This window comes from Rutilus rutilus (assembly GCF_951802725.1).
Source record: "Rutilus rutilus genome assembly, chromosome: 22".
Taxonomy (NCBI): Eukaryota; Metazoa; Chordata; class Actinopteri; order Cypriniformes; family Leuciscidae; genus Rutilus; species Rutilus rutilus.
The window spans coordinates 9,151,628-9,167,210 of NC_140227.1; the positions used below are offsets into that span (position 1 = coordinate 9,151,628).

At 40.6% G+C, this 15,583-nt stretch overlaps 1 protein-coding gene across 3 annotated transcripts in view; it reads left to right on the top strand.

The window, feature by feature from the left end:
* cdk5rap1 (CDK5 regulatory subunit associated protein 1) overlaps positions 1–15,583 on the top strand; it is a 130,661-nt gene that overhangs the window by 21,434 nt on the left and 93,644 nt on the right. For all 3 annotated transcript variants that reach the window (XM_084395278.1, XM_084395276.1, XM_084395277.1), the window contains 3 exons: positions 2,774–2,984; positions 7,333–7,453; positions 7,558–7,791. In XM_084395278.1, the coding sequence (XP_084251404.1) occupies positions 2,774–2,984; positions 7,333–7,453; positions 7,558–7,791 (566 nt within the window). The remainder of the gene's footprint in view (positions 1–2,773; positions 2,985–7,332; positions 7,454–7,557; positions 7,792–15,583) is intronic.

A 15,583-nucleotide genomic window follows, 5' to 3' on the forward strand; every position in this document is an offset into this window, starting at 1 on the left:
GGCCTTGGTAACTGGCAGGTCGGAGTTGTTGCATAGGGATGTCCGCGGGGGGGGCGCGCATCACCGAGCAGTGTAGAGCATTCGAGAGCTGCCTCCACTTGTAGCGCGATTACAACTGCTTGATTTAGTGTTAGTTCGTCAGATTCTAACAACAGTTTTTCCCGTGTCTTTTCACACAGTATCCCTTCAATAAGCTGATCACGAACGATCTCATCTTGAAGTGTCCCATAATTGCACGAGCGCGCCAGGTCTCGCAGATTAGTTACGTAGTCCTGCACAGACTCACCCGATCGCTGAAGCCGTTTGCGTAGCTTGTATCGGCGTAGTATGACTCGTTGCTGGCCCGTGAAGTGGAGAGCGAGCTGAGCGACCGCTTCCTCATAAGTCTCCGCTTCCCCAAGAGCGCGATATATTCTCTGTCCCTCGGCCCTGAGACAGTGACGAAGCAGGGCAATTTTCCTCCGATCCGAAATTTCAGTATAGTCCATAGCCTCGAGATATACCGTGAAGCCATCAATCCAACTCGCCCACGGAATAGGCGGTTCACCAGGAACGGGAAGAAAAGGTGCCGGCGGTGGTAAGCTAAACTCAGCCATCCTTGTCGCCAATGTTGTGTTGAAGTGTTTTAGTTATTCAGCAAGAAGTTCAATTTCACACCAGACAACATGACATCATGACTTTGCGTAAACATACACGCCACTTTCAAGTCAAAAGTGGCGTGTTATTTATACGCATTTTGAGCTATCCGCGTGTATGTTCACGCCGAAACGAACCGTCATCTTCCGCGTGTATGTCTACGCCGTTAAATGTCCGAGCGAAACGGAGCAAAATGTACGTGAAATTAATCATGTTGGTCCCCTTTGGAAAACGTGTAGATGTCACAGTTTAACAGCCTCAGACGTGAATCTTACACGTACCATTATCCCCGGACGTTTGCTAATCCTACCATCTAATCATAACCATTTCTTAAAACTACGTAGGCTACAATTATAAAGAAAAACAACAGACAGACAAATATAATCACAATCATTTATTTAATGAGAAAATGTCAAAATCGGTACCAAAAGTTGTTCACGTGACGATGTGTCCTCTCTGGCAGTGGTTTTGTATGAGGTAACAGAGCAGAATTTAACTTATTAATTAAAATCCATGAAAATGTTAATCCGTCTTCGGTTCGGTTCGCTCTGAGGGCTGCCGCGTGCGCGCTTCATTTCAAATGTGAATGTGCATGACGCAATCTGTGACGAAGCAGGCGAGGCGAGAGCCAATGAGCGTTTGATATTACTGCCGTAACCATAGTAACCTGTCTTCTTGAGGGCGCAATTTTTGAATTTGAATTCATAACAAGCGCGGGGTTTGACGTTTACGGTCAAGATGACGATTACTGGATAAAGGGCTGAGTTTGGATCTTTTTCTTGCAAATAATGGATTCTGAAGGTTTGGATTACATCAAGCTAATAAAATTGGTGTATTTTGTGAATCGATGTTGTGTTGTAAGGTTAATTATTGTGATTATACATTTTAATATTGTCCATAAAATGGGTATGTTTAGGTGTGGGAGTACAGTTAAGGGATCTTACATTTATAATCTATACATGGTATTAACCCCAGTGACGGGTAGGTTTAGGGACGGGTTTGGGGTAAGTCATATATATTTATATAGAGAGTAATGTAACGTTAAGTCAACGGCGTTGATAAACACGCTGAAAAGCGATTATGCGTGTTAATAGCACGCCAAAAATGGAAATCGAATTGGCGTGTCATACATACGCCATTTCATGAGATCAGCCTGCACCAGAGCTCGGAACGATAACCTCTTTACTCTTTTCTGTGTCTCATTCACACTCACAACGCATGCGCACACAGAACCCCCGTAACCTTGGAAACCTTGAATGAGAATACAACAAAATACAATAAAACAAAGATAAAAAATAAAATAAACAGTGCTTTTAAGATTTTCATAGATTTATATAACAGTAGCATTCAAGTAAGAAATACAGAAACTGAATAATCATACATTGATTCATAATTTTTTTTTTTTTTTTTTTTTCTAGTTAAGAGCAGTGAGTAATTTTCTCTTTTTCTTTTTTGTTTAACAGACAGCAGCAGGCAGATATACAGTATTAGACTGCTTTCACTTTAAAACCTAATTCACGGATCCTACTGAGACGTATCCAGTTTCTTTCCCAACTGTTCATGTTCACTTAAGACATAACCAACTGTTCATAAATACTCGCCAAGACATTTTGACCGTTTGAGTGCAAGAAGCCACAAAAGAACTGAATTTGTGATTGCATGCTGTCCGAGAGGCGGCTTGTTTGTGCGTGCGCTGCGGTAAAGCTTTGACTTTTGACTGTACATTTACGATATTTCGATATATCATGCAGCCCTAGTTAGTCATATTTTTCATGTGTTGGTGGTAGTACTCATGCTCCGGCCGCATTGTGGGGAAAATACAAACACTTTTATATTACTGTACTGATAAAACATGGTCAAGTTTAAATATAGTTTTATCCAATGTCAAATTAAATATAGTTTCAGTTTTAAGACCCTGTGTTCTATTACATTCTATTCCGTCATGTCTAGCTGTTTTTTGACAAAGGGACAATGTGTGTACGCCCCTTCACTTTTTCTTATGTTTTCGCAGAAGCTCTACATTTGCATAAACTGAATTGTCAGCAGAAGTGCAGTACTGTCCCAGATTGGGCAAGTTCCATCAACTGGCCATTCTTCTTGTCAAGTCCTAATATATATATCTTCTGTCCTGCTGTAGGTTGCATGGCGGAAAGACTGAAGTTTGAATTACTTGAGCGGGAGAAGTTGGTGGATGTTCTGGCAGGGCCAGACTCGTACAGAGATCTGCCCCGGTTACTATCTCTTGCTCACGGAGGCCAGAGGGCCAGCAATGTGTTGTTATCATTAGAGGAGACTTATGCTGACGTCATGCCTGTCCATCGGACTCTGGAGGGGCACAGCGCTTATGTGTGAGTAATGCAGTATATGAGAAATGGCATCTTATAATGAAGACAATCAAAAGTTGAAGAATCAAAAGTTAGATTATATTTAAATTAGTTAAATTAGATTTCATGTTGGCTTAGGATTTTTTTTATTTTTTTTTTATCTATCTCTTTAAATGTAATAATTGTAGATGTATTTGAATGTGTAAATACACACAGAGTATAGTAGATGCATCAAGTGTAGTGACTTTGCAGTCTACACTGTCTGTTTGCTAATTTTATCAGGGCTCCAGACTAAAATATGAGAGCAGTGGCACTGGTGCCACCAAGTTCTACAAATGGTGGCATCAGCACCCTTGGGTACTGTTGCCAACATCTGTAGAATATTGCAATATTACTGTTGTAGTTCACAAAAAATGCAATAGCTAAATAATACTGCATTTTTGTCTCATTGAATTGCACAGTAAAGCATTGAGTTTAAGTTTGAATGCAGATGTAAATTCAACAACAGTAACATATGTACATTCTTTCTGATGACTATAAATATGAAGGCGTCATGCCGTTATAGTTGTATACTTGAAACGGAGGGCATACAGTCGCCGTCCAAGTACTCTTGCTAAAGACAAGGCCACTGACAGGGGCTATCTGACTATAAAGAGATATAATTCAGGCCCACTGATCCAGTCCCCTGGCCAAACCTCTGTGAGGGTCTGTCTAAATATGCTCACTTGAATACACATTTTAGTAGACATTTGACTTAATGCACTGCACAGCGGAACGATCCGGACGAACACAGTTACTGTTCCAGATGCCTGCAACGTGCGGGGGACGTGAAAACAGTTATAAGAGAGCTGACAGTCTCGCTATCGTCGTCATGTAGTGAGAGCTCACAGTTTGTAACTTATACCTCCGTTCATTTCGAGCCGAGAAGTTTCTGCCTTAAGAGTTCTCAGGAAGTACTCAGGCTGATGGCTGAAAGCCGCATCCATCAGCTTGAGTACTTCCTGAAAACTCTTAAGGCAGAAACTTCTCGACTAGAAATTAATGGAGGTATAAGTTACAAACTGTGAGCGCCCCTGTGAAATGCGAGCTTGCAACACAAGGCCCAGTTCTACTCTCTGTTTTTCTTGTTTTTTTAGGATGAGAAGCAGAAGATAAGATGGTATAATACACTCTCTGAATGGACCATGATCAGTCGATCATCCAGTTTCATTCAGCACGAGCGCTCCACCCATGTAGAGGGGAGATACCCATGTTCAACATTCCATGAATGTTTACACATAGTTTGTTCATATGAAGGGCCTATAGCGTCCGCCTCACTTCGGCTGGGTACCGGACCTAGTTGAAACACCAGTCATCTAGCTGGTAGAGGGCCAAGACGCCGTCTTGAACACCACCCTACTACACACAGTCAAGCAAGACTGGACTAATGAAATGCAGAGCGTGGGATAATAAGCAACAAGATACATTTAACCAGCTCTTACGATAGCCCTATATTCACAGTGTCCAGCATAAATCTTTGCGAGGTAGAACCAAATTCAAAAACCTCCAAACAGGGCAGATAGCTACAGCTGTAGTTATTTGTTCGAGCAGATGCACTGCACAATATTTCTATCCAACTTAGTTGAGACACTCGCCAGAGAGGGACGTGGTGACGAAGCCTTTCAGATATCCAATGGCTGCTCAGCCTTCTTCCCCTGCACAGTCAGAACATGCTGTGCTAAAAGGGAATTTCCATGTTGTAAAACCTTGTGGACCAGCCCGCCACAAAACAATATCCCCCTTATTACACTCGTGATGCTCTGAACATAGAGGCAAGCATTCTCGAGACACACTGAAATAAACCATTTGTCCAAATAACACCAAATTTTGCATGTATCATTTAGAGACCCTGAAGACAAAAAGTTTTCAAAAGAATTTGGATCATCAAATGGTTTAGAAATCATTTAGCTAAAAATTAGCCTGAATTGGTAAGCTAGCTAGTTTTGTCCAAAATGGCAGCTATGGGGCAAAGTGAGCCAAATGCTGTAGGGTAAATTGAGCCAGCGGTTTAAATCACCCCACCATAAAGCACTGTAGTTAATTTAAATATCTGAAGTATAAACTGGTATAATTTCAATGTAATGTTTTTTTTTTTTTTTTTTTTTTGAGTTTATTTGATAGGAACAATGTACAAGTACACCAAATCCTTCTCTGACAAGAACCAGAAGATGCTCAATCATATATATCTTTCCACCTGTAGTCTCTAATGGCCTAACATGTTTGACATTGCAGAAAAACTATGTAGACGAAATACTCTAAGGCAAAAAATACTCACGTTGTAAAGTAAACAGCCTTTAATAAACATTTACATTTAGTCATTTTTTAGCAGACGTCTTTATCCAAAGCGACTTACAAACGAGGAATACAGCAATCGAATCATCATGAAAAGTAAAGTTTGGTTTAACTTAAAGAGTGAAACTTAAAACTGCGATATAAATATATTACTCTTGTACAGTATAATGTTCATCGTAATGTAATACTACAACTACTACTACTACTAATAATACCATTATTATTAAAACAAATTTTCTTCCATGTTATAATTTCTAACAGTAAACATCTGTTGTGTAGCACTTATTTGGCAAAAATTTAAAGGGCTTGTTTAATTTTCATTTTAATAAAAGATAAATTAATGTTCTATGCCTTCATTTGATTACCTTTTTTTTATTTTTTTTTATTTCATAGGGCCCTATTATTATTATTATTGTATACAAATTGATGTTTTATGAATTAAATTAAATTTTATACGTTTTTGATTAAACCATTAAAGTGGAATATAAACAAAATAAAAAGGAAAGCACAGAACTGGGTAAAAATAAAATGCAATTAAAAAAAAACAAAAAAAACATTAAGAATGTCATTTTTGTTAAACTGTTAATAAATTGCTGTTATAAATTGAACAAGTTATTACACATGCTTTTTGATCAATAACATTTCATAGGTGTGATTGGCAAAGGACAAAAAAGCAGGAAAATATACAGCGCAACAACCATGACGCGGCGACAGAAATTCACACGTTTTCACACGTACCCAGACGTCCAAAATTCTTAGCACACTTAAGATAACCTTCCGCAACGAGTGCAGGCTCTTTGGTGGAGCTCTGCTTTGAATGAAGCTCCATCGTGACAAATGAATGGACTACTTGTGGAGTGACATGAAGACATGAATCAGAGGCACAAAAAACGTTGACAGCGGTGAGCATTCATTATGCTTACCAATACCCGACCCATGCCTTGTGCGCGCATCGCGTGCACCCCAACTAAAAAAAAGCGGATTTGCATGATTTACGAGAGCATCTTTTTCAGATCGGAAAAGACGGATTTATCCTGAAGAATCACTCCCCTGACATTTAATTTAACCATCCAGAAAAATTAAAACGGTGGAAAAAAAACGGAATCCAGACAAATTTAAACGGGAAAAACGGAATTAACTCACATTAAACTAGGCATCTTGTAAAGTGTGCTTATCCTTAAGGTTAGCTGCATTAACAGTTTAGTTTTCTTTTTTTTCCTCTTCACATTAATGTTACTATCTCTGCTATAACATTATCTGTTCATAAAATTGGTATCGAAAAAAGTATTGTTCAGGAACCTGTATCGAAAAATGTTTGAACGATACCCAGCCCTAGTCAGATACAGGGAGACGTTTTGTCATAAGTGTCTAAAGATGATACATGCAAAATTTCATGTGAATCAGTCAAGTGCTTTAGGAGCATTTAGAAAAATACATTTTTGCCAACTCAAAATGGCCTACAGACTACAACATGTTGTAATAATGTTGTCCACTAGAGGGAACCAGTGGATAAGACATCTATTTTTTCCCATCAGTTTGAATGTATGAATCCAAATCTCACAGAACTTCATACACATGGACAAAAGACATTCTGAGTAAGCATGCAGTTTCATGAGTTTGATGAACTTCTGATGCTTGGTGCGCTAACGGCAATTTTTTTTTTTTATATCAATGGGATTCAGGATATGAAGGCCACAGTACTAATATTGTCCACCAGAGGGAGCCACAGGATAACAAATCCTTTTAGATTTCATAGTTTAAATCTGCAGTTCGTAACTTTTGGTGCTCTAGCGGTTAATAAACAGAACTGCATGCATCTTGCAGAAGAACATTGTAGCCGTTTATCGTTTAGCCATTAACAGAGCTACTTATCTCTGTTTATGTCAATGATGAGTCATATACAACTGTATTACTACAATGACTTGGAGGGGTGTCCCAATACTTTTGGCAATTTAGTGTTAGTTCCCACATCAGACATAAGTAAATATAATACAAATCACATACAGCAATGACAATCTCACATATTGGGTTGGTTTTGCAGGTCCATCATGCGTGGCTGTGATAACATGTGTAGTTACTGTATAGTGCCTTTCACTCGTGGCAGAGAGAGGAGCAGACCCCTGTCTTCCATCGTGGAGGAAGTCCGCATGCTTTCAGATCAGGTAGAATGGTAGTTTGCAATATGTATGTAATAAACCTACACCAAAAGCCCATTACTGTTTTCAGATCTTTGATGGTGAGATAATGTTTGTGTGTGTGTGTGTAGGGGGTGAAGGAGGTAACCCTCCTGGGTCAGAATGTGAACAGCTATAGAGACCTGTCTGAAGAGCAGTTAATCTGTTCTAAGGGCAATACTAAGCTCAGCCGAGGATTCAAGACAGTGTACCGCACAAAACAGGGAGGCCTCCGCTTTGCAGACCTTCTGGACAGAGTGTCCCTCATCGATCCAGATATGAGGATACGCTTCACCTCACCACATCCTAAAGACTTCCCTGATGAGGTAGGTACCATGAAGTTACTTTCGAGTCAGGAATACAATCTGCTTTTTTGTTATTATTTTCGACAATTCTACTTAGGTGTGATTTGTTGCTTTTTTTTTAACACAGTCAGGTCCCAGTAAAGGTGTCAGACTAATAAACAGTCAATTTACCCTACAGTTTTTTCCACAAAGTATGGGGGGTGAACCTCGACTCAGCCCCTCTACGGTGGTCCAGGGACATGCCCCACTTTAGAACGTTTTGTGCATTTTAGAATTAAATACCGTATTTTCCGGACTATAAGTCACACTTTTTTTCATAGTTTGGCTGGTCCTGCGACTTATAGTCAGGTGCGACTTATATATCAAAATTGATTCATACTGACTGACATGAACCAAGAGAAAACATTACCGTCTACAGCCGCAAGAGTACTCTATGCTGCTCCTGTAGCCTACCCCTGAAAAAATTTACTGAAAACAACTGAAAAACTGTTAACTGAAACATTAACCTAAAGACAACTGAGAAAGCCTGAACACAAACAAACTGCCCCCAAAAAGAAAAAAATCTCCATGTTTTCGGTGCTGATGCGGTGGTGACGCGTTCATGTAACATGTAAGGGTGGCGCTGCCAATAAAGCACCTAAAAGCTGTCACAAAGAACCGTTAAAAGTAATGATTATGAATATGTCAAATATAGCAAGGAGACATTTTAATTGTTTACTAATAAACAAGTGTTTTCTCTGTCAGTGTCGGCTGCAAAGATGAAGTTGATGATGCTGACTCGCGATCTTCGCAGTAGTGAACGCGCCAGAGAGAAATGCACATTTCATACAGATTACATAAGCAGAGAACAGTCTGTTTTCTTTCGTTTTGAATTATTAGACATTTCAAGCTTTCTATAGATATATTTCTCAGATCTGTGAGGCAAATAGGCTACCTCATACGCTGAGTTTCGGTTAATTTATGAGACGAGCTCCAGTTCACGAGCCGGCGCCTCCGTGTCGTGATTATCTATTTTCTACTATATTTACTTATTTATTAAATCCAGGCAATTGGTTGATGAAACATTGATTAAAATTAAGATACAATTAATACAAAACGAAATTAAATTTAAAGACAGGCTTTGTGCTTTCTGTTTGAGGTCTCTGTGAAAGTTTTAAAGCAGTATTTTAGTGCTGCTTTCAGAGCGCTCATGTCTGTAACGGAGAACTGTCCCGTCCGTAACATTGTTTTTTTTTGTGAAATAAATTTCTAAATAAATGCGACTTATAGTCCAGTGCGACTTATATATGTTTTTTTCCTCTTCATGATGCATTTTTTGACTGATGCGACTTATACTCCAGAGCGACTTATAGTCCGGATAATACGGTACATAATTCTAGGCACATTGGAAGGAAATTAAGAGCTCCAACCTAGTTTCTGTGACAACAGGATTACAAACACTTAATCAATTCTGTAATCATCTGTCCACAAAAATGTTATGCACAAAATGAATGCACATGTAAAAATAAAGCGTAACTGGCATTCTGTTCCCGAATGCATGTTAAACTCACAGCGCAAGCAGAGATGGATTTCCCTGCATTCACTGTGAACTGAGTCGCAAAATAATTGCAGTTAGAATTGCTAGAGTGTGACTATATTGTATTGCAATAATTAGCACTTCAATGTCAATACGATCTGAAAACTAGTTTGCACAAATTTGTAATTGAAAGTTTAATAACAGTAATGATTTATGGTCACATATGGTTGTGTATATATATAAAAATATATAAAATTTGTACCACTGAATGTTGATAATGGAAGAAGGAGGCGGGAATGCTTTAATAAATAAACACAAAACGAAAGTAAAAGCAGCAGCCCCTCACGGACAACTGCCACACACACATAAACAAAACATAACATAAATTTCCAGGCCTGGTCCTCTCTCATTCTTTACTGCCGTCGCTCCTCCTTTTATACTTCAGTAGATCCTCCATGAGATAGGAGGCTGGTGCGGCGCGCAGGTGACGCTCATTATCAATCGCCACCGCCCTGCTTGCCACAGAAATGGTAAAACATGAACAGTTAATTGTACCCACCATGCATATAGAATGTTACGTGAGAAAAAGAGAAGTAAAGAAAGTGAAGCTTTATAATAGAGAAGAGAGAAAGAAAGATGACATTGAGGATGTCTGGCCTGTGGCCTTTAACCCAGTTGTCCAGGAAGACAGAGCTCAGGCAGAAAAAGAGAAATTCCAGGGCCCGTATTCATAAAGAATCTTAATGCAAAGAGTAGCTCCTAGTGACAAAATTCTAAGAAAATTCTTAGAAATGTGGGCGTTTACTCTTAAAATTAAAGAAAAACTCCTAGTAAAGTAAAAAGTAATTCAGAAAGCATCTTAACCCTTGAAAGAGGTCTTAAGGTCAAAATTGTTAGGAGCACGGACGAGGACTTTTAAGAGGCTTAAGAGTTTCTTTAGCAGAGGAGAAAATGGCAGAAAGACGAAGAGGGAGAAGAAATGTGTTGCAGACAATGGATGACAGTGAGTTAATAAGACGCTATAGATTAGATCGTGCAGGGATCATGTTTGTGACTGATCTTTTTAGAGACACTCTAATATCTCCGACACAGCGCAGAAATGCCATAGCGCCTGAAATGAAAGTAATCGCTACATTACGATATTTGGCAACTGGGAAAATTCCATGTTTGATACATTAAAACCAACATTCAAACCACCGCTTAAATAGACATGCCAGCAATCAGTGTAACTGGAAAGAGTGGAACAATTTTTATCATTCTAAGCAATCAAATACCTTATAGGAAATCAACAGCATGGTAAATAAAAAAAGGATTTATATACACATATATAATGTGTGTGTGTGTGTGTGTGAGAACGATCAAATAGGAAAAATTACGCATGTAAGTTCAAAGTGGAGGCTTAGAATAGACCCTATACTTAAAATCACTTTTTTTTTTTCTTCTTGGACAACCAACCAATCACAGTCTTCAAAAGATTGTGTCATACATAGCAACGGGGTCAACCCCGCCTCCCCACTAAGATAAAAGTTTTTGTATTTTCCTTACTCAGAGTTGCTCTCAGATCGGTCCCGAATCGCTCTTAAGCTAAGACTCCTACATAAAAGTTTTTAAGCTAAATTAAGAGTTTTCTGAGAGGATTCTTAAGCCCCGTTCACACCGCCAGCGACACGCAGCGACAAAGCGACATGATCCCATTCATTTCAATGGAGCGCTGGCGACATCCGGCGACACGAGCGACAGTGACCGTTGGCGACAGAATGTGGGCGTGTCAAGCGACACGAGACGCGCGACAAAAGTTCAGAAATTTCAACTTTATGCAAATGAGAAGTGATTTTCGCGAGCGACAACCAATAGGAAAGAAGACTTTCAGTGGAGTTCAGCTCACGTCACCGTCTCGAGTGCAGGCAAGAAGAGTTCGAGGGCGATTTCACTGCTTTATATGATTTGACTGTATGGATATAATAAAATGATGCATGGAAAAGAAACTGTCGACATTCTCAGTGAGTTTAATTCACACATTTAGTTCGAGTGTTGTAATTTCATGATGCAAGTTTAGCACTGCTGCAGACAGTTCATTTTACAGTTTCCCCTGCATTATGTGGATTATAAGGGACAAGAAATGGATTATTTGTCAAATTCGAATGACGTTTTAGTAACTATTGACAGTATGAGTGAGTTTAATTTGTTGATTGATCGATCGTTAATGTAGTTAAATATTTAATGCACTGCACTGCTGTGGTTAATATAACAACACTCTCCCAACAGCATAATATTGATTTTAAATCTTTTAAGACCAATTCCTAGTCAAATTAGAATTATATCTCAGTTTTATATAACACTTGTGATGGTATATGCTCAGACGTGCAGTCAACCAATAACATTAGAGCGACAACACTAGGAACGCCCACAAGCGACTTCACTGTACATAGACTAGCGACATGCAGCGACAAAATCGCTGGCGGTGTGAACGGGGCTTTAGAATCTTTATGAATATGGGCCCAGGAGCAGAGCCCCAAGAAATAAGCCACAGAAAAAAAGACAGGGCATCAGTTACAATTTTATTTTATCCTTTCTTTTCCCATGCGACTAATTGCTAATAGTCAATACTAAAGGTGTGACAATTAGCAGACCCCTGAAGAATATACATCTTGGCCTAAAGACCTTGATCATTAGCAGCACCTCTGGCTCTGGGCCTTCAGGAATTCCAAATGAGCCTTTTGGTAAAGAAGAGGGGGTTGAAACAGGAAAGCCAATCTCTTTGTTAATTTTCAACCCTACACTGTATTTTCCTTGTCAAAGTGATTTTAGACATTACTGCTTGCTTTCAAAGCCACGGTTTCACTTTAGATTAGATTAGATTAGATTAGATTCAACTTTATTGTCATTACACAAGTACAGGTACAAGGCAACGAAATGCAGTTTAGGTCTAACCAGAAGTGCAATAGCAGCAAGTGCAGGATATACAGTGGTTCCATAAGTGCAGAACATGGATATGTACTGAATAAATATAGAGTTGAATACTATTATAAACAAAAATTTACAGATAGATTGTCCTATGAATATAATATACAGATAACTATTACTGTGAACAGAGTTTACAGCTAGATATGTACTGAATATAATAATATACAGATGGCTATTACTATAAACAGAATGTTTACAGATAGATATGTACTGAATATAATATACAGATGGCTGTTACTATAAACAGAATTTTACAGATAGATATGTACTATGAATATATATACAGATGGCTGTTACTATAAACAGAATGTGAGCATAATATACAGATGGCTATTACTATAAACAGAATTTAACAAATAGATATATGTATAAGTTAGGCTAATGAGCAGTATAACAATGGATTTAAAGTAGTGCAAATAAAGTTTGGACAGAAGCTATCCGAGTGAAAGTGCAGTGGAAAGTAATTGCATATTACAGTTAAGGTACGATATTGCAATGTATATATAAACAGTCGGTACTGTAAATAAACAGTCGGCAGTGCAAATTGAGCATATTCCAGTCAAGGTAGTAGTGCAAGATGCATATGTAAACAGTTGTTACTGTAATAACAGTCAGCAGTGCAAATGAACATTATAGTATTGCAAATAACAAAATGGAGGCAGGTGTGAGGAGGGAGAGGAGAGTCAATCAGTATATGAGGGGAGTGGGATCAATGAGGGTTAGAGTTTAATAAAGAGACAGCTCTGGGGAAAAAACTGTTCTTTAGTCTGCTGGTCCTGGTCCGGAGGCACCTGAAACGCCTGCCGGAGGGCAGGAGAGAAAACAGTCTGTGGGCTGGGTGAGAGGAGTCCTTAAGGATGCTGCGAGCTCGATGCAGACAGCGTTTCCTCTGGATGTGCTCGATGGCAGGTAGTGGAGTCCCAGTGATGCGCTGGGCGGTTTTCACCACCCGCTGCAGTGCCTTGCGCTCTGCAACAGAACAGCTCCCATACCACACTGTAGCACAGTTGGTCAGGATGCTTTCTATTGCACAGCGATAGAAGTTCACCAGGATAGTGGAGGAAAGCTGATTCTTCCTCAGTGTCCTCAGGAAGAAAAGGCGCTGGTGAGCCTTCTTGACCAGGCTGGAGGTGTTGGTTGTCCAGGTCATGTCCGCCGAGATGTGGATCCCCAGGAACTTGAAACTGGAGACACGCTCAACAGCCATTCCATTGATGTGGATGGTGTCGTGTGTGCCTCTTGACACTTTCCTGAAGTCCACGATGAGCTCCTTCGTTTTGGTGGTGTTGAGGAGCTGGTTATTTTCGGTGCACCATGTGGCCAGGTGCTTGATCTCCTCCCTATAGGCAGTCTCATCGTTGTTGCTGATGAGACCAATCACCGTAGTGTCGTCCGCAAACTTGACGATGGAATTAGATCCGTACACAGGCTTGCAGTCGGAGGTGAAGAGGGAGTAGAGGAACGGGCTTAGCACACAGCCCTGTGGTACACCAGTGTTGAGTGTGATGGATGTGGAGCAGTTGGAGCCTGATCGAACATTCTGGGGTCTGTTGGTCAAGAAGTCCAAAATCCAGTTGCACATGGAGGTGTTGAAGCCCAGGTCTCCAAGTTTGGCTATTAACTTAGTTGGGATGACAGTGTTGAATGCTGAGCTGAAGTCAACAAACAGCATGCGTGCATAAGTGTTCTTATTGTCCAGATGTGTGAGCACAGAGTGCAGTGCCATGGAGACTGCATCCTCTGTGCTCCTATTGCTACGGTAGGCAAACTGGTGTGAGTCCAATGTGGATGGTAGAGAGTCTTTTAGGTGTGCCAGGACCAGCCGCTCAAAGCACTTCATTACGATGGGTGTGAGTGCTACAGGGCGGTAGTCATTAAGGCACTTCGGGCTGGAGTGTTTTGGCACTGGCACAATGGAAGTGCATTTAAAGCATGTTGGTACAGCTGCTTGGGCAAGAGACAGGTTGAAAATGTCTGTAAAAACCCCAGCGAGCTGCTCCGCACATGCCCTGAGTACGCGTCCAGGGATGTTGTCTGGTCCAGCAGCCTTGTGCGCGCTGATCCTGCTCAGTGCATTGCAGACATCTGTGGAGGAGAGTGTGATCGGTGGGTGGTCAGCTGAGGATTTGAGCTTGGTGGCAGTTTCTCTGTTGTCTCTTTCAAAGCGAGCATAAAAGTCATTTAGCTCGTTCAGGAAGTTGACATCAGTGGCTGCGGGGGTGGAGTGAGAGGGTTTGTAGTCACTGATGGCCTGAATGCCCTGCCACATGCGCCGAGGGTCAGCGTTGGAAAAGTGTCCCTCTATCTTAAGCTTGTAGCAGTGCTTGGCCTCTTTGATGCCCCTTTTCAGATTTGCTCTGGATGTACTATAGGCTTGTGCATCTCCTGATCTGAAGGCAGTATTGCGTGTCTTCAATAGGAGTCGCACTTCCCTGTTCATCCATGGCTTCTGATTTGGGTATGTGGTGATCTGCTTCTGGGTTGTAACACTGTCAATGGTGGTATTAATATAATCCAGTACAGAGGAGGTGTAGCAGTCGATGTCCGTGTGAGAGCCACTGGTGGCTTGAGAAGCAAACATACTCCAGTCTGTGTGTAGAAACCTTTCCTGGAGTGAGAAATCTGCCCCCGCAGGCCACACCTTGATGGTCTTCACTGATGGCTTCACGCGATTGATCAGAGGTGCATATTTGGGGGTGAGGAACAAAGAAAGGTGATCTGACTGTCCCAAGTGGGGGAGGGGTGTCGCGACGTAAGCTTCAGCCATGTTTGTGTAAACATGGTCTAAGGTTTTGTTTCCTCTGGTGTGACAGGAAACATGCTGGTGAAATTTCGGTAGCACTGACTTTAAGTTTGAATGATTAAAATCACCCGCAACAATAAACGCAGCTTCCGGGTGAACGGTCTGTTGTTTACTGATGGCTGCGTGAAGTTCTTTCATAGCAAACTTGGCATCAGCATCCGGGGGAATATAGGCTGCAGTTATAATAGTGGAAGTGAACTCCCGCGGTAGATAAAATGGTCTACATTTAACCATGAGAAACTCAAGGTTAGCTGAACAATGTCTCCCAACAATAGCAGAGTTTGTGCACCAAGCTTTGTTAATGTAAATGCACAATCCACCACCTCTGGTCTTACCGGAGCCATCTAATGTTCTATCCGCCCGGAATGTATGGCGTCCCGCTAGCTCAATAGCGTTGTCCGGTATTCCGCTGTTTAACCATGTTTCCGTGAAAATTAGAACATTACAGTTCAAAAGTCTCTTGCTGTATGTGATGTTGAGTCGAATCTCCTCCATTTTGTTCAACAGCGACCGTACATTGGCAAGGAAAA